The sequence below is a fragment of the Ischnura elegans genome, chromosome 6, assembly GCF_921293095.1.
Source record: "Ischnura elegans chromosome 6, ioIscEleg1.1, whole genome shotgun sequence".
NCBI classification, from domain to species: Eukaryota; Metazoa; Arthropoda; class Insecta; order Odonata; family Coenagrionidae; genus Ischnura; species Ischnura elegans.
Window position 1 is genome coordinate 2731279 of NC_060251.1, and position 19257 is coordinate 2750535.

A 19257-nucleotide genomic window follows, 5' to 3' on the forward strand; every position below is an offset into this window, starting at 1 on the left:
AAACGCATATTTTGCGAATATAATAGCTGTTTTAACGTCAAACCTCGGATTGTGAATATATTGGGTTGCCAAGGCGTTGTTGAAATAAATAAAGGCGATTGTTTGGGGGGCTTTGGAAAGATTAAATCCAAATAAGTTGATTGCAGATTGTGATCTACGTTACACACCTACATCATTTGCTTAATGCATTAAGTGTATTGCAGCATGGACCTTCAATAGAAAAACGTGTGAAAACCATATAAATCGTGTATCCCATAAAACCATATAAAGTGCTCCATCGTCTAGCACCTCTATTTACTCGCCGGAGAAGTTTTTTGCTTGTGTTCGAAAGGACAAAAATAAAAGGAATAAGTGGTTAATGATTCACAGAATGGAGTCAAATACATTATCTATATTGTCAACGGGATATCCTCAACGTAAGTACACTCTTAAATCATGGTTACCGCAGGATTTTATCAAGTTACTTATTTCACTTTTTAAACAACTCTTTAAATGTACCTATGATTCTACCCATTGTAGGATCAAATTGTAAGGAAAGTGGCTGTTTACGAGAATAAATACTGATTACGATTAAACCACGGAGAAAAATAAGGAATGTAAGGGGCGGCCGGCCTCTCGTCGAAAGGAGCCCCTAACAATAAGGAATATTCACGAAGTGTCTTTCGCCGATATCGTTCAAATTTTGTTGGATTTTGTTGTGTTCCATGATAAAAGCACATTTTAAAATTTTCTAGTGCCCTTAAGCCTTGTGATATAATAAACAGGACATAATAAAGGCAGTTGAATTTTAGTCTTGAAAGCGAGTGTGTCGTGATTTCCTTCCATCCTTCTCCTGTGAATCGGCGCACGCTACTGGAATATACTAGAAATATGAGGCTTTTCGCAAGGTAAATTCAATATTTATTACTGCGACGCCCATAGCGTTCGCTGCATGTCAACGCAACGCCTAAAATTTCGACTCGTTTTGCAGTCGGTCTTGATTCAAAAACAGGAACTCGAGTAAATACAGCGTAAATAGTACTTGAAACTTATTTCTTTGCCTATCACATGCTTTTTTATAACCTTTTAACGATCATTTGGATCTCATTCTTGGACAATTCTCGCGGTTCATACATTAATGGCCTTTCCATCTGATCCTTCCTTTTACCCGTCCCCTTTTCTTGTGTTCCATTCTTTCGCTACCCATATCCAATCAGTGAGATATCCAAGTCAAGCAAGATCATATCAAATCCAAATAACTATCGGGGCCTTACGTAAGCAAAGAAGTCGCCTATACAAGCCAGATGAAATGAATGTGTCGTTTTCGTAGTCTGCCACCAGGTGACTCTGAGCTCAAATTGTATGATTGTCTGAACGAAATTAGAGTAGGCGCGCCTAGGCGTTCAGAAATTCATACATTCTTACATTTTGCGTGGTTACACGGTGCATTTTCGCGTTCATTCTGAGATTCAGACATTCTCACATTTTCTTGTACATTCTCATGTACCGTGTAACCAGGCCTTTAAAAATTTTAGCATTTGCGGGGAAGACCTCGAAAATACCTTCAGGTAGGTCGTTCCACTCCTATATTTCTCTAAGCAGGGAGGATTTTTTTTCGAAATATCCGTTTTGTGCTTCTTGAAATAATTGTTTCCGTTTACGTTGCAGGACATCTTTCGAGGAGGATGGCAAGCTCGCCATTGACGTGGACGCCTTCTTCCCAACTGTGTTCACCGAGGGAACGGCGAAGATCGTCGGCAAACTCTGGGAGCTGAACGTGGCCACCGCACCGAAATACAACGTAACCATGGGTAAGCAGGAGAGGATAAATAAAGAGGATAGTTGTGAATATGGTAGGAGATAGGTACATGCCTACAAATTAATAAAATGAGTCATGTAAACCAACAATTAAAACGGATATTAAATGGGCAAATACTTTTTCCCATCTTAAAATTAAACGGTGGGAAAGAAAAGATGGTTAGAACTAGAACGGAAAAAGACAAAGTCTAATTAATTCAACCATTAGAAATGAAAATAAATCAATGGCAACGCATAAAATTTGAATATCTCATGCATGGAGAAGCGATATAAAAGGAAACGATGAACAGAATGAAAGTCTAACAGTTATGAAATAAAAATTGACTTACACAGAGCAATCAAACTAATAGGGGAAGGTAGGGTAAGATGACGAACTTAAGCTTCAGATTTTTTCCCTTAATTTATTAAGAGGTTTAAAATCCTAAAATTCGAAAGGACAATTCTTTCAACCTTTATGTTTAATAAAAAAATTTGGTACCACGTATTCCTCTCTTGAATTATGAAAAATATTTCACCAAAGTAAAAGTGTAATTTTCGTCATCTTACCCCACGCGTGGGGTAAGATGACGAATGGGGGTGGGTAAGATGACGAACAGATAAAAGTAGTACGTTAAGATGGAAAAGTTTTATTTTAAGGATTCAGAAAAACATTTAGCTTGCTAACCCTTAATATGAATTTTAAAAAGTCAAAGTTTAAGCACAAAAAAATCAAGAACCGGTCGATTCTAATGAAACAAAACATTGAAAATTTGGCAATACAAAAATTTAGAAGAACATAGTAACCAGGAAATACAATTTACACACAAAAATCACATTTCCAGGGCGTGTCTTTCGCTTCGCTATTACTCCAGCCAGAACATGCAGCATGTGCCCAATATTTGCACCTGAAGCACTGGTACCACAATTCTTCCTTTCCATACTCTCTACAAATAATGCACTTTTCATCAAATATTGATTCGTTCTCTATGTCGTCCTCCATGTAAGGAACCTCTTCCGGTGACTCGTCTGATGACTCGTCATCCAGTTGATGCTTTTTAATTTTCTTTACTTTTTTTGTCCTCTTTACGGTTTTATTTTTCTTTACTTCCTCAGATTTAGAACCCTTGGCTTTCTTTGACGCCAATGCTTCAGCTTTTCTTTTCAATCTTTCCTGCCTTTTTATTTCCAGCAATTCTTTTTCTTTCTGCTTTTCTTCAAGGGCTTGTTTCACAGGACTTCCAGAAATGTGGTAAGAAGCCAGTTTATTCCTGGGTCGCCTGATTGTTTTCTTGATGGCCATTGGAAGTGGAGGTAGGGCTGAGCAAGTGGGGAGCTGTGGAGGCAATGTCGAAGAGGTAGATGGCTGTTGAGGAACAGTTGAGGAATTAGGATGCTGTGGAGGTAGGGTTGCCGACATGGCGGGGTCTGTAGTACGGGCTGAAGAAATGGGCTGGATACCTATGGTAGGAGCATCTTTTTGGTTATTTTCAACGATATCAGTGGTGTGTGAAGCTTGAAAATCTTCATCAGTAAAAATGTTGCTATCTAGGGGCTCAATGCCAGTAGCTCTGAACCCATTCACAGCAGTCTGGATAGTACTCACTCTAAGGTAAGCTTTACCGAATATTCTGCCTACCTCTCGTATTGTTATGACGGCTCCTGGGTTAGAAACCAAATAATCTTCGCAGCCTTGACTATAGGCAGTCTTCAGCGGGCCATAGAAAGCCACATCAAGCGGCTGCAACCTGTGACTTGTATGAGCTGGAAATCCGAGAAGGCATATTCCATTATTCCTACAAAAGTTAATGGATTCCAGGGTGACATGTGAGGCGTGATTGTCCATGATAATTAGGACTGGATTTTGTTTACTTGGGTGAGCATGACTAGTAAAGTGTTCTAAGAACTCTAGAAAGTTTTGAGCAGTCATCCATCCTGATTCATGAGCCACTCCTTTGGTACCTGGGGGTGTTCCATTTAAAAAATCAGAATTCATCCTTACCCTGGGAAAGACTAGAAAAGGTGGAATGTAAGTACCAGTGGCACTCATACCGCATAAGGCCGTGACTGTTACTCCTCTTTCAGCAGAGGAAACTTTAATCACACGGGGGGATCCAATGGGTGAGATCACTTTAGGAGTTTTCGTTGGCACTGTGGAAAATCCCGTCTCATCGATGTTGTAGATATTCTGGGCTTTGAACAGATAGTTCAATCTGAGTTCTTTAAGTGTTTCAAAAAACTTTCCTACATTTACTCGATTGAAAGCCATGAGTCGAGCTACCGATGTTGCCTCTGGCTTTCGCAGCGATAGCTTGCAAATTTTTAGATAATTCGCAATGAATTCTTTTCCAGCGGCTTTCTTTTCTGTATTGAACCGATGGCTCAATCCTAAATTTTCTGCATACGAAAAACACAATTTCCCAAACTGGTTTTTCGTTATCCCAAAAGCTCTTTTGTCCAAATCAATTATATATCGTCTAAGCTCTTCTATTTGTTGATCTGTGAATGTTTGCTTAAATCTGCCTAAGTTATGAGGATATTCCTAAAACAAATAAAAGAGTTATCCATAAATTTTTAAAATAATAATTCTCAGGCAATTATATTTTTTTACTAACAAACTTACAACTTTCCCACTGGGGCCACATCTCTGCTTAACATATCTTCGTAGAGTTGCTTCCGGCACGTTATATTTCTTTGCTGCAGCATTTACACTAGTGGTTTTTTCTTTTACTTCTGCAACAGCTGCATCCATTGCCTCCTTATCCCACTTTCCTCTGTCACTTTTCCTCGTGTAATTTCGTGGCATGATGTTTGTCAAGCCTAAAACATTCGTAGATATATACTATGTATGCATTAATATAATGTAATAAAAATAATTCTATATGATAACAACTGAAACATTCGCCAGACGTGCTGACCGCATATCTGGATCCACCTTTAGATTGATGGTTTAGCAGTAGTTATTTTGATTTCCAAAGGAATTTAAAAGTAACTAAAACTAAACCACCAATCAAACTTAAAACAAACTATTAAAATAGAAAAACCTACCAGCTAAAATTCAGTCCGAAACCAATTTTTTAAATACGTCAAAAGCTATTCATAAAAGGTACTCAAAAAGATGTCGGGTAAGATGACGACTCAGCAAACTTCTCGTCATCTTACCCCACGTCGCCATTTGGTTTATAAGTTAACTATCATTACCCTAGCTCATCTTAAAAATCTACTGAACACATGGTTCTTTGCATGACAGGTTATATTCTGAGAAAAATATAGGTAAGAGTAAAAACAACTAACCGTATTCGAGTAATTCCTTGCGCCAAAAACTTCAAAACTTACAATCACGAGGTAAGAAAACACATCTCACTCGCTACTGCTCGCAAAAACATTTGGCCCGCCTTTCTTTGCGGTGAATTTCGTAACTAATTGCCTGAGTCTCAGGAAGAGCTAGGACTCATGCTGCTATCTATGAATGCACAAGAGAAAAATCGAGTTCGTCATCTTACCCGCTTCGTCATCTTACCCGACTTTCCCCTACATTGAGCAATACGTAAAAAAACATCCATATAGTAAATGCATGCAAGTTAGAACAAAGAAAATGTAAAAACATGCAATGAGTCGCCCTAGCTAGTGATGAGGTTATCAATATTAATAATCGATGTAAACTAATTATTTATTTCAGGTGGCATCAGCACCACGTGGATGATCCGTGGTGAGATTGAGGAGAGGGATGGCAGGGAGTACCTCAAGGTAGTGAGCTTCGACATGAAACCCCTCGTGGCCGCCATGTACATCAACGTTAGCCCCCTCTTCCCCAAGTCAGAATCCATGAGTAAGTAGCCCACTACAAGATCAATTCATTCTAGTGCCCCCTTTGAATGGAGTCATCCACTTCGACGAGTTCACACAGATATATATATATCCTGCAATGTAAATCAGTTAGAAATTATAATGCATTAAGTTTAATTTGAAGAGTAAATAAATAATTAATATACAATAAGCTTCTTTGTATATTTGTATAAGTAGAAATGGTTAAAATTTAGATCAGAAAACAATGCATCAGTTATTTTTGCTAATGTTAAAATTTTACATTATAAAACATGCGAGCATTACCTGCATGTAATGCCAATGCTTCTGAAAATTACGCATGCAGCCATTAAGAGGTAGCAGGCGATATAAATAGTCAAATTTTAGAACCACGGCATACTACCTTTCAAGAAAAAATCTATCAATAAAGAATATACCCGATGACTAATTGCTCTTCTGAAAATCAATTCCAAATCAAAATTCATTCAGTTTTATTTTAAAAATACGAATGTAATTAATTCGTAAGGTAAAACTAATTAATGTGGTCAGAACTTAAATCGTAGTCCAATAAAATAATTCGGTGATTATTAATGAGTAAGTGACGTTATTAAAGTAATAGTTCATTAAGTCGTAGCAACATAGCGACCCAACATTTGACATTTTTTTCGACGTTTGAATCGTCCATAAAGGTTTTTTCCCCAATCACTACATTTTTCCCTTTTAGTACTATGCCAGAGGTTACAGTTTGCATTGGTTTTTGAGAGTAGATATCCGTTTGGAAATGAACGTAAAAATGCCATACGGAATTTTTTTTCGAACAATGGAGCGTTAATTCGTAAGAATGTAACCTATAGTAATTGCACTGAATATTTTACGGGCATTGTCATGCTAAAAATTTAGCTTAAGTCCTCAATTCGAAGAGAAGTTCAGGGTTCTTTAATATCCACGCAGGCATATGGTAGCTAAGCGTTTATCATAGGAAAAGGGCCTCTGATTTCATCCTTTGTACTCCAACCCCAGAGATTGTAGCCGTTATTCCTTGCTTTTTTCCTTTAAAAATGAACGCGTAAAAGAGAATGACATGGTGTTAACTCCTCTACTTCCACGGAAACAGGATCAATTTCCGAAACATTTGAGTCACTCTTCAATGGCTTCGTGGCCGGAGATTTTCTTAAAAGAGCATTCACTAACGTGCGTGCCTTTCCTCGGAAGAATTTTAACACCTTGACGATGCAAAGGGTTCACTTGGAAATCTTTTGAGTGAATTCTTCCAGGGATTTCCCGCAGGCATTTCAGATGCCGAAAAGATATGAACATACCGAACGTTGTCTATATTGAATGCGCAGTTTCCTGCTTCGAATCTGCACACGAAAAATACGTTTATACATTTTTCAGGTCAAAAAAATAAAAGAGTAGGTGCGTGAAACTTCAAATGGAGACATTGAGCAAAGGGAAACATATATAAATTCAATGTTCACCTACATTCGGGGAAATACAACCCCGATCCCAATATATTTATTATTAGTATGGTATTGTATTTGGAGGAGGCGACCGACAGCTGAGGTCATTTGCGTCATGAGGGAAGGGTATGGAAGGAAGGGTGGATAGAAACCCGGCGTCAGCATTAGCCTGCTCTTAAAGAAAGGCGCCAAGGGGACCACGGTTTAACGTCCCATCCAACGGACGGAGATGAAATGTCCTCCCACAACACTCAAGCAGGTATTGGGCAGTCTCTGAAAATTCTCTGCCACTGCCAGGATTTGACCCGAGCCCGCCGCGGCGCGCCGGGTGGAAAGCCGACACTCTAGCCACCACACCAAACCGAACCCATATATTTATTGTTATTCATATAGTCATCATTAACAATCATCACCATGGCCGGCCTTGGTAGCGGCGGGGTGGAGTCCCGGCCTGCCAAAAGAGAGGTCCCGGGTTCGAGTTCTGCCTGGATAGGTTGTCCCCATCCAGGGCATGGTTGTTCGTGTACTTTAAAATCGTTAACATGTTGTAAACTCTGATGTAAAAGGCCATGTAGAGCTATTCTCAGTGCTATGGGAATAAATAAAAAAATAAATAAAAATTATCATCTTCTCCAGGCAAATTCGCAGAGGGCGTGATCAACAACATGTGGCCGGAGATCTACGAGGCTTTGCTCCCGGCAGCAAGGTCAAACTGGGACAAGATCATGACACAGCTCGCAAACGCCATCTTCCAGAAGGTTCCCCTGGACGTGCTCCTGCCAGCGTAATGGGGCTTCGTGACTCCCCACACCACAACACCACCTTAATTGAATATCAGGAGACTCGGCAGCGAGGGAGCACGGTCGATACGGCCATAGTGTCTGTCGGCCCGCGACTTTAATCCCCAATGAAGGACGGGCTTCATCGCTGAGAATCATCATTTGTCTCCTTCCATAAACACAAGCATGAGTGCCTACCAGCAGAAAGAGAGAGGACGATCATCAAGCCATTATGCCAGAGAACCCCGGAGAGAACCAGCGAGCGATCGCAACGCCGCTCAACGAGAGGAAGCGGAAAGACTTTTGTAAACATAGTTGTAAATGCTGTTCTCACCACAGAGTAAATGCAAAAAAATTATAGCTTATTTTTCTCCATCTAAAAAAAATATTATTCAATTTTACCAAGTTCGATCTGGCTAAAATCCCACTTGATGTGTACGATTGGCTCATTCCGAGGAGAACGTTTGTTTAAATACTGTTTATTCCCACTTGAAATTCATTCCAATTTTATTTAATGCTAATGAGGACGTGAAAGCATCTGTTTTCAAATAAAATGCCATTTCAAAGCATTTAATTCGCTAAAATTTTCCCAAAAATAACGCTGACGTTCTGGGGTTTGAATATCGGCCTCACTATTTAGATTATTGTACAAAACCACATAGAGCGGTCTCTTTTATAGTTACTTACTCTGACGTTCCGACGATCATATCAAAAGAAGGTTCACACGTGTAAGATGTTGACAACGGTGATTCTCTCTTCCTCCACGTTCAGGAAAAGGCTACTGAAAAAATTATGATTGAGTAGCTTCCCATGGGTTCAACTCTATTGCTGTATTGCTGGCATTTCTTGAATTAATACTTTTTACCTGATTATAAAGAGCTCGCGTGCCGAGTAAGGGATAAGCATTATTTAAAGCAATTGAATCTACAATAATAGAACTACGTCATAAAATGCACCACGCATTAAAAAAATATGCAACACCATTTCCCTCACAGTCATTCTTGGAATTCGATTTACTTGCTGATGATGGGATGATTGTCCATTCTCTCTGTCTCTTAGCTCATGCCCGCAGGACCATTTCTCCCAAAACATCTTCCCTTCCCCGTTTACATATCCGAAATATCCGACGTTGAAACGAGAGTGTGTATTACTCGACTGAAAGAAATACCCCTCTTTGAAATCTGCGGCGTGCATCGTTGATAAAGTTCAAACATTAACTCCAAGTTAATCTAGTGTTAAGGCAATTTAATTAGGCTTAAGTCATCGGCGGTAAGATCTTTATTTAGGATTAAGTCGCACACACATTGTAGAATTTTGTGAATAAAACATTTTACATAATGGCTGTTCCATTTTATTAATTTACGTGGAAGGCTTGCAGTGCACGAAAAGTAAATGATTGGTGAGTACACGTAATCACATATAAATTGAAGAAACTTCATTTAGAATTTTCTCTCTTCTTGGAAAATTAAGAATCCAGGGCCGAGTTTTGAAAGAAGTATTTTCACTGACCTCACCGGTAATTTTATAAGCATCAATAAAATCATGTATTAAATGCGTGATTCATTGAGAGTAAATGATTTTATAATGTCCCATTGCAGTGATTCTAAGAATTTCTCTTGAATGTTGAAATTGCTCTCTTTGCACTATTACATACAGAGAGTGCGCAACAAATTTTGTTTGAAATCGTTCAGCTGTAAATTACGCGGAGGCTTCTGGAATGATAAAGATATGGTTTTCCTTCCATTTCACTGAACATATTATTTTACACTCACACATTATTCTCTGAAGAGTGGGTTCTAAAAAACTAAGTTCCTAATATCAAACCGTTGAACAAGATAAGGTCACTATTGATCATAGTCTCGTCAAAATTTAAAGTGCTTAAACAGTATGCAGGGTACCTACCGGACAAGCATTCACTATAAAGAGGGCAATATGAATTACAGGTATAGTATCGTGAAATATAGTCAAATAAAAAATGGAGTTAATGGAAACGTAAAAAAAACTGAAAGGTCATTACCATATGTATATTCAGTGATATTACAGATGAATCAAAACATATGTACATGAAAGGGATTATATTTATGTAAAATATAAAAATCGAGGCTATTCCAACGAAAACATCGCAAATAAAAATGGAAGAGTAATGTAAAGCGGAATGACGTTTCCTCGACAACATGAATTTGTTATTCGCATTCATCGTTAGGGATTCGGAATCCAAGGAATGAGGAAACCAGGATAAAAATGAATGGGACAGAAATGAAGGAAGAAATACATTGAAAATGGTAGAAAATGATAAATGGTACTCATGGGAAGAAGGCGAAAGTTAAGTCAAATTCGCAACAAGTACCGCAAAAGAGATCATTCAAGTTTTTTTCGCAATTCAATGTCCGTGGTTAATGACGAGCTGTCTGCGCTGTGGCTGTTTTGATTATAACGATAGGGAGTACCTCAGCATGTCATATCCTGACAATCTAATTGAAAATGATCAATAAAATCCCAGTCTTGGTAAATTAAGAGCATTGGAATGGTAATCAAACCCCTTGCAAATCAAGTCGTTCGATGACTAATGTATGTACTGAATACCTTTGTTATTTATTTTAGAGAAGTAATGATACAATTTAATTCTAGTCAATGCACATGAATATGAACTTACTTTATTTCTAATAAAATCCGAAGATTCAATCCCGATGGAGTGGAATTTTTCCATATTGAAATAAATATTTCCTTTTTTGCACGATTACACAATTTATTTCGACCTAGGTTTCAATGTAAATACATCATCCTCAAGGTACAAGCGGTGTGTAATGCAATGAAATGATACAATGTTTGACTGGAGTGGGGGATTAGGAGGGAGTGAGGAGGAGGAGGGGGGGGGGGGAGATGGGAAAACCTAAAAGAAGAAAGTGAACGGAATGGAGGGGGGAGTAAAGGAAGGGAAGATGATGATGCCTGGAGAAACTGAAGAAAGCCTTACTTTCCCCGACTCGACTTCAGTCACAAATTTGAAGCACTGCTCACCATTTGTGGCTTGAAGATGATGTATTAACATTGAAACCTAGGTCGTAATACAGTTTATAACCGTGGAAAATTGCAAATATTTATTTCAATACTTTAATTCACCCAGAGGATGCTGCAAGTTGCACTTAAAAACATCAACTTAGCTGTAGTGAAAAAATATTTCGTGAAAAGTTTATCACAACAAAATAAATCCAGTGCTGAGTATGAATATATCGCAAGTTTAAAATGTATTTCAATTCATCTAAAATTAAAAATTCTTTCTAGATGCTTTAATAGAATGTCAGATACCATCTACTTCATATAAATATTCTTATAGAGACCGAGACTGGAGTTCTCAGGGACCGATTAAGGCAAAGGTTTCAAGTCTATTAGATACTCCGTATAATATTATAAACAGTATAATACATCAAGAAGACAAAAAAATCTCTAATTCTTATCCCAAAAATGTTTACCAACTATCAATTGAATATATATAAGTTGGTACGAACCTGTGGCCTGTTGTTTGAAAATATTAGGAGCAGCTATACTTCGGTTGGGCGTTAAACCGTAGAGCAGCGGTAGGTACTTATCTTCGAGAGTGGGTTAAGGCCGCTATGCGGTTTATCTCCTGCGATGTCCATTCACTACCTTTTTCCTGTTTCGAATTACCTTGAAGACACAAATGACCGAAACTTGGTCGTCACCCTAAATAACCAGCCAGCCGTGTAGAGCGGTCATTGTCGAACTCATTATCTCCGATGAAATGCATGAACTGAAGGTTGAGAACAATTCGAAGATTTGTAATTGAATTAATGAACACTAACGCGCGTGAAATGGTGAAATCGATGGAAAATTTAATCAAGCATTTCACAGGAAAATTATTATCACCTCTGAAAGATCATTACCGCAGGAATTTATAAAAAAATAAAAGATGATGAGTGGAAGAGTACCTCAATCAAACAATAAGATGTCTAAGTTCAACAGATTCAGGCTTCAATTGGTGGAAGTTAGACATATTTAAGTAAATGAAAGGTCGTAGCACTTTTCCACAAGAATATTCTTGCATAAAGAACATTCTTGTGGAAAAGTGCTACGACCTTTCATTTACTTAAATAAGATGTCTGTCTGGCCTAGAATCATGGAGGCTGAAATTAAACTTCGAATTTCAGCGTTGGTAAGATTCGAACCGAATAGATAATAGTTGCCTCACAAAAGGTTTAGTTTTTTGGGTTCAACAGTCGACAATGAGGATGCAGTTTGAATGGTCTACAAATCCGCAAAGCTGAGTCTTCAAACATATTTTTAAAATGCACGCAGCATGAGGAAAACCATAGGGTTTATATAGAAAAAGCTGGAATTAGCAGTTAAAAAAAGATCCGAATAAAAGCATATCTGAGAGGCAAATAAGGATTAAATTGGTGCTTTTTTCCCGAGCTAGGTATTTAACGAGGTTCACAAAAGCGAATTGAGGTCTTACTTGAAGCGATATTCCCATTGATCAACGTATTTGGAATAAAATTGTACATGTATAATATGTACTTAACCAAGGCAAGAGGAGCGTTAACGTCAGGTACGGACAGTGGTTTTTTAAAATGAGATTGTTTGCTTTTCCTTGTTTATATTTGGGAAATTTCTCTGAAAATAAAAATAAAATCGGCGGACCTAACTCACTCACTGTCCTTACCTTATAATGTCTCGCGGTTATGAAGCACACCTAGAAAATATAAAACATCTTCATCCTACTCCTCAAGCCGCCCCAATAACACCCCCTGCCACACGCCTTTTAAGCGACTTGCGGGGTATTATGTAGATGTAGAAAAGGCGTCTGGCGGAGGCTTTTGTTTATTTTTTATTTATTTTATTTCTTTTACTTTTTCCATTTCCCACGTGAACAGCAGATATCAGCCTTTACAACGAGGGTACCGACACAATAGATTCACAACACAAATACCCATGCCCTAATTAGGGACCACCTACCCAGGTTGGACTCGAAACCGCGACCCTTGGCTTTGCAGTCGAGGACTTTACCCTTCCGCCACCGAGACTGACAGGTTGCTAGGACAACAGCCGTTAACAAATACAAAAGTTTATGTTCTGACGAAGATCCGCCTAGAATTTATTGAAACCCTTTATTATTCAAGAAGAACCGAACGCCCACACCCATCCGTTCGAAAAATATCTTATTTAGCGTTTCTGTCGGACTTAGAAGCATATTAAGTCTCTATGAGGAAGTTTTCCGTGTCGCTCTTTAAGGTATTTTCTTAATAGCTCAAGAGTTCTAAGCCTAAGCATGTACCCTTCGTGTCTCTAGAAGTTCCAAGTCCGTTCAACGGGCCTGCCTTGGAATTTCCCTTACAGGTCGCCTCATTGAATATTCTAACCAACTTCACTTACCTTAGTAGGAGCTTTAAAAAATCTTAGCTTTAGGAAGTAGAGAGTTAAGTGGCATACCTCGTAAAAATATTGAACGACGGTGAATCCAAATTGTTTTTCAAAGAGGAAGACTATTCCCTAAAGCTAATTCCTACACCTATTCGTTCAGCAAAAAATCTCTCTTAATTTATCGCTTCAGTCGGGCCTGGAAATACTGTGGGATTGCAATGTGATGTTCTCCGGATCGCTCTAAAATATCTTCTTCTTGATGCCGTACTCTAATCAATGCTTTCGCTGCTCAGGTTTCAAACTCTTGCTTCTCTTTTTTTGAAAATCTCGAAAAATCAGTCCACATTGCTTTATCTCGGCCAACTATTTAATTTTCCTCCTGGGATCTCCATTGCCTAACTCGAATGCGTCCTCAAAGAAAACTGTCCCTTCCGTCATCCTGAATTCCTCGAGTTTTTATCGATTTATTTAGCAAAATATTCCTTTTTCCGCATACTTTCAAGAACATCTGAATTTGGTTTTTTTTACCACAAAGGGGACATTTTTAACGCATGCAATAACATTTCATGCGGTATCGCCCATATCAGTGGGTTGAATCCAAAAAAATCGATTTTTTGCATCTTTTCACAAAAATGAGTCAAGTTTCATTTTCGAAATCTATCTTTAGTCAACCATTAGATTATTGTGATTTTTTTCATGAAATAGTTTTAATTAAAAAGAAAAAGAGCGATTGAAATCGAGTCCACAAAACGAAAACTGAATCATTGGCCGAGATGCGGCTAGTTAGACTGCTATTATGACATTCGGTTTCATAGACGAAAATCCAGACACTATTATGTGACTCAGGTTTTACTCATACGATTTTATGGACTATAAATTCAAGATACGGCTGAATGGAATGGTTCTTTGGAGTACTACTTTGCAGCTCGGAACGGTCGGTCCCGAAAAGCGATCGTTGGAGCGTTCAATCTGACAAAATGATCGAGTGATCTCAGTCAAAGAACCGATTCGCACGCCTGCGATGATTCTTCACATTTCCTGGGACTAATAAACACATCCTGCGGCCGTCCACTTTTTGTACCCACCACATAATCCAACGAGAGGACGACCTTCATTACTTAAGGAAAGTAATTAACACCTGTGATATCGAGGAAGCTTTTACTGAGAGGTTAAAAGATGTCGCGTGCAGAGAAATGACGCAAACTTTTTTTTTATGGCGACGGACGCATTTGAGTGGTCGGAGAGTGCGTCGCAAAGGAATTAACCCATCCGCTGGACTTAGGCGGACGCTAAGTAAAATTATTTAGGAAACTGAGCAGAAGACGGTTTTGCTCCATAGTGACTCCTATCGAAAGACGTGTATAAAGTGTTACGCAACAATTCTTTCACAACCAAACCACTGGGAAAACATTGGACGACAGGGAAAGAAAACAACTATGGTGAGTTCTCCATGTGACCATAGGAAATTACGTTTATAATGCTTGATGTCTACCTCATGTCGGCCAGTATTTCAGGAATGGCTAGAGGAAATGAGAATTTTCCTAGACAATTTACTTTTTTAATCCGATAGCCCATGAGTAAGTAATGAGAAAGTGCTGAGAAGAGTGGAAGAAGAGAGGAGTGTATTGAAAGTCTGAAGGAGAAAACAGGACAACTTAGTTGGCCATATGATGAGGAAAGATGGCCTGATGAAAACGCCGGCCTATGGGGTAAACTCCTCGCCCGCCAAACAATAGGTCGCGGGTTCGAATACCGCCAGGGTAGGTGGTCCCTATCCAGGGCATGGATATTTTTGTTGTGCTTTGTTAATCTTCCGTTGTAAAGCCATCTATGTGCTGTTTACGGGGAAGTTGGAAATGAAAAAATAATTAAATAAAAAGTTAATAAATCGTAGAAGGACAGGTGGAAAAGAAGTTTTGCAAGGTTTGGCCCTGAGTGAGTTACATAGAACAATAAGGTACGTAAAAGAGAAGAAATACTTCAATAATGAAAAGGCTTGAGGATAGGATAGAGCAGCGGTTCACAACCGGTGGTAACGCGTACCCCTTGGGATTTGGATTCGGCGGTTCTTTTTGAACGATTTGAATGGAAATCGTAGATTCAATTCATTCGGTTCATGCCCTTGAATCATTCGTTTTGAATGATTCATTCATGAACGACACAGCTGTAATAGAAAACTTCAAAGGTCATAACTCTAGAAAGCTGAGTTCAGGTGAGTGCTTAAAACATTTTTTCTGGGGGCCAAGATCAATATAAGTTTAAGTTGAGCAATATTAAATGGTAATTTTGAAAGTTAGTGTGACATTAAAATAGTAATAAAATACGATAGTAATTTTAGGTGTCCTTCGACCGGGTGGTACGTGTACCCCTTGGGGGGATGTGACTAACCAGTCGGGGGTACGCCGAAAAAAAATCGGTAATGGCGGACGCCAGGAACTATGTATCTCTCAACCAGGAAATATGTACACATATTATATGGGGTATTTAAAACAAAGTTTCTATTTATACAATTATTAATAACAAAAAATATAACCTACCCGTATTGAAATTATGCAATAAAATGTGCACGTTACATTTTTGGGGGTGCATTTTAGTGATAGGGATACCGAGGGGTACGGGAGGAAAAAAAGGTTGGGAACCGCTGGTCAAGAGGAATGGAGAACTGCGCAGGTAAAAACAATATTAGGATCGTTAACTGATGATGATGAATCCGATCGTGCGAAAAATTATTATGATTTGATACGCTTGAGAGACAAGTACGAGGGAAAGCCAAAACATTGTAAATACAATGCAACAAAAAATTATTTGTCACGGACATTAATTTCAGGAACATGAATTTTACTTAAGATCTCGATGCTTACATTGCTATAATCATTACACAACGGACATTTTTTATTTTGACTGACGCTACTTGAGTGCGTCGCAAGCGAACCAAGCCATCCGCTAGAGTCGAGAGGAAATTACGTAAAACCAGAAGAGAGGTGAGAAAACCACGGATTTGCTCCGAATTGACTCCTCTCGAAGACCTTAGAAAACAATGACACAAGATTCCTTCCATAAGGAAACCAAACCGCTGGACAAACACTGAACGACAAGGAAAGTAAAAACGACTGAGCTCGTCAATATGAAGAGAGGAAGTGACGGGTAAAATGCCTAGCTGATCTAAGCCTGAATTTCTGGAAGTGCATCTGGATAATACGTCTTAAAGTCGCCTCAATGGGTATTGTTTTTGGACACTATCGGTTAAAAGAGATGAAAGAAAAGAAGGTGCGCGATATAGTGATGTCATTACTGCTACCTAAAATAAAAAAAAATCATTTCAGCATTTATTAAAGCCACTCATTCTTCGGGGGAAATTGATTTCTACGTCCATCCGTTCAAAAAAAAATATCTCTCTAACATAATAGTTTCCGCAGGACCTATAAGCATAGCAAGGTTCTCAAATGATCCTCTCCAAATCACTTTTAAAGAATTCTGTTCCAAATTGCTCAAAAAAACAAAATTTAAAATTTCGAGCAAACTTTTACGGCGATACTTGTGTAACCACACAAAAAATATTGATTAACGCTTGAATACATGCCATTTTGGCTAAAAAATACATAATGTTTAATATACCATCAGAATCATGTAAAAGGCAATACTTAGGCTCGTCACCGGATTACTTTTTGACTCGGAGGCATGAATGATGTATAAAATTTCCAATCCGATGGCTGGGTTAATAAGGAACTAACTTCCAGTGCCATAAAGGATAATCATAGATTTTACTTATCCATTAATTTCGCAGTGAATTCTCGATATCCACACCAGCTTTTGGTGCGCACAATGAGATACTGTGTGTATTCGTAGAGCTGTTTTTGAAAGGAAAAACACTAAACGCTTCGTGAAACCAGAGTCGGCAAAGCATGACGTCGATAAGACCTCATTACCATAATTGTACAATAAAGACTGATGAAAGTTGCAGCAAAAAATTGGCAAGCACACAAGTTTTGAAAAGTCAGAGGAGTGTTTTTATTAGATCCCATACGCTGGCGCTGTTGTAACCTTGATTCATGACATGACCCTTCTCGCGTGTTGACGTTTGCACCCGTCTCCACGTGGCAGTGACGGATTGGCTCCGTTTGACGCGCGGGAACTGTTGAGGTGTGCTTGAAATTGGATCTCCTTATACCTTACGAAGGAGAAATACTATCAAACCGTCGTGACAGAGCTGTGAGTTGTTTCAACTCTTTAAATTAACGAAATATTTTGCGCAGGCTACATGTGACCTTTGACCAGCCTATTCCGTGACGTATTTATTGATTATAGCTCACGCTGCCATCTTGAAATTTTAGGGGTTTTTAGTTCCTCATTAGTTTCCACATTTTCTTGCATCAAATACGTACGTAAAAATTACACATTAGTGGAAAAAAATTAGATAAATTTACATAATTTAGATGCAAAAACTAGGTTATTACTTACTTTTTGCATCTAAATTAAGCTCTAAATAAAGCTCTAAATAAAGCATCTATTATTTGCCTCATATTTAAGTTATGCACGTTGCCGTGAAAGGCGATTCTCATCTTGGTGTGTGACGTCACATCACGAACGTGATACCTACATGCGAAGACCTGTGGCTTAGATGATCGCTCGATGCAGCGGAAAGTAATATGAGAACGTGATGGTCATCTATCGCCGTCGTCGCTATCACATTTACATAATCGAGGTGCAGGACAAGTTTTCTATCTCCTCTCACATTTATTGCTGATTAGTGTCTCGGAATGTAGGTCTTTAAGAATAAATGCAAAACTTTTCGGCCAACGTTTCGGTATATATTTTTATACCTTCATCAGGGCTTTTTCGCAATGAATATGATCCGTAAATAAACATTTTTTTAAATACAAAGAAAGCCCTGAAGAAGGTATAAAAACATACCAAATCGTGGGCCAAAATTTTTGCATTGAATTCGATCTACTCTCCAAGGCGCTAATTAACGTCAAAAATTGAGGTGAGGTGAAAGAAAAAAGACTCAATCCAACATTTATTGTGGGATGATGAGATTTATTTACACAGCGATTCAACCCAAAAGTTAGTGCAAATGGGTAGGGCAGAGCTCACTTCAGACTAAGCCACGGATGTGTAAATATTACATTACATTCAGGGTAGGGGGCCATGCTCCATTGCCTGGGCAACCTCGCACTCCGAGGATTTTATATGGGGGTGTTCCACCTGTGATTCGATCCCGGGACCCCTCGATCAGAAGATAAGCGCTCTAGCTACAAGGCTATCTCGTCATTCGATTATCATTTAGCTTAGGAGGGATTCCAATCCGGGATATCACGATTGTATCCCGGTCAAGTATGCTACCAGTAACACCACGTCTTGGTGGTTTTTAATTATTTCCTCTACAATGAAAGAAATCGCGACAATTGAGCCATCAGGGGCATTTTAGAAAAAATAGTTTTATGTACCTAAAACCTCGCCACATTTTTGTGACACTTTTGTCACCTTTGCGGATTTAGGTAGGCATTTCCACTTTTTGGCCAGACGTTCTATTTGCATTCTGAAACATCTTAAATTGTGCTACCCCCCACTTTGACACATCTTGCTCAAAGTTCGCCCCATTAACTCACCACTTTGTGATGAGATGATACTCGATGAGCAGGGCCGGAACTAGGAGTTTTATTAGGGGGAGGAGGGGAAAGGTCAGTTTGCCGGCCCTTCCTCAATCCCATCCTTCCCCTACCCCATCTCTAAAATATAACACATCCGTTACCTATTTTTTGAGATGCGGCAGTTGAAATTACACCCTGTATGTTTGCTATTAAGAAGTATTATTCTTCTTCATATTAGCATATTATTACTATGATTCATAATTTCATAGCGTAATAATTATTGTTAAATAATTTAATTTGAAAGATTAAATAACTTTTTTAATTTTTTTAATGAAAATAAAAAAAGTTTCAATTTTTGCCGCCCCCTGAAATCTGCCGCCCGGGGCATGTGCCCCCTCTGCCCCACCACAGTCCCGGGCCTGACGATGAGCCTCAAAGATGCAGTGAGGTGATCCTTGACGCGTCCAACGT

The 19257-nt window shown here is 38.8% G+C and overlaps 2 protein-coding genes across 3 annotated transcripts in view; one reads left to right on the plus strand and one right to left on the minus strand.

Annotated features, from left to right (window-relative positions):
- Positions 1-9154, plus strand: part of LOC124160409 — a 39121-nt gene extending 29967 nt beyond the window's left edge. The window contains exons 4-6 of the mRNA XM_046536255.1: positions 1648-1790; positions 5453-5602; positions 7674-9154. Coding sequence (XP_046392211.1) covers positions 1648-1790; positions 5453-5602; positions 7674-7825 — 445 coding nt within the window. The 3' untranslated portion in view covers positions 7826-9154. The remainder of the gene's footprint in view (positions 1-1647; positions 1791-5452; positions 5603-7673) is intronic.
- LOC124160407 (E3 ubiquitin-protein ligase RNF13-like) overlaps positions 1-19257 on the minus strand; it is a 219007-nt gene that overhangs the window by 164824 nt on the left and 34926 nt on the right. The window lies entirely within an intron of this gene.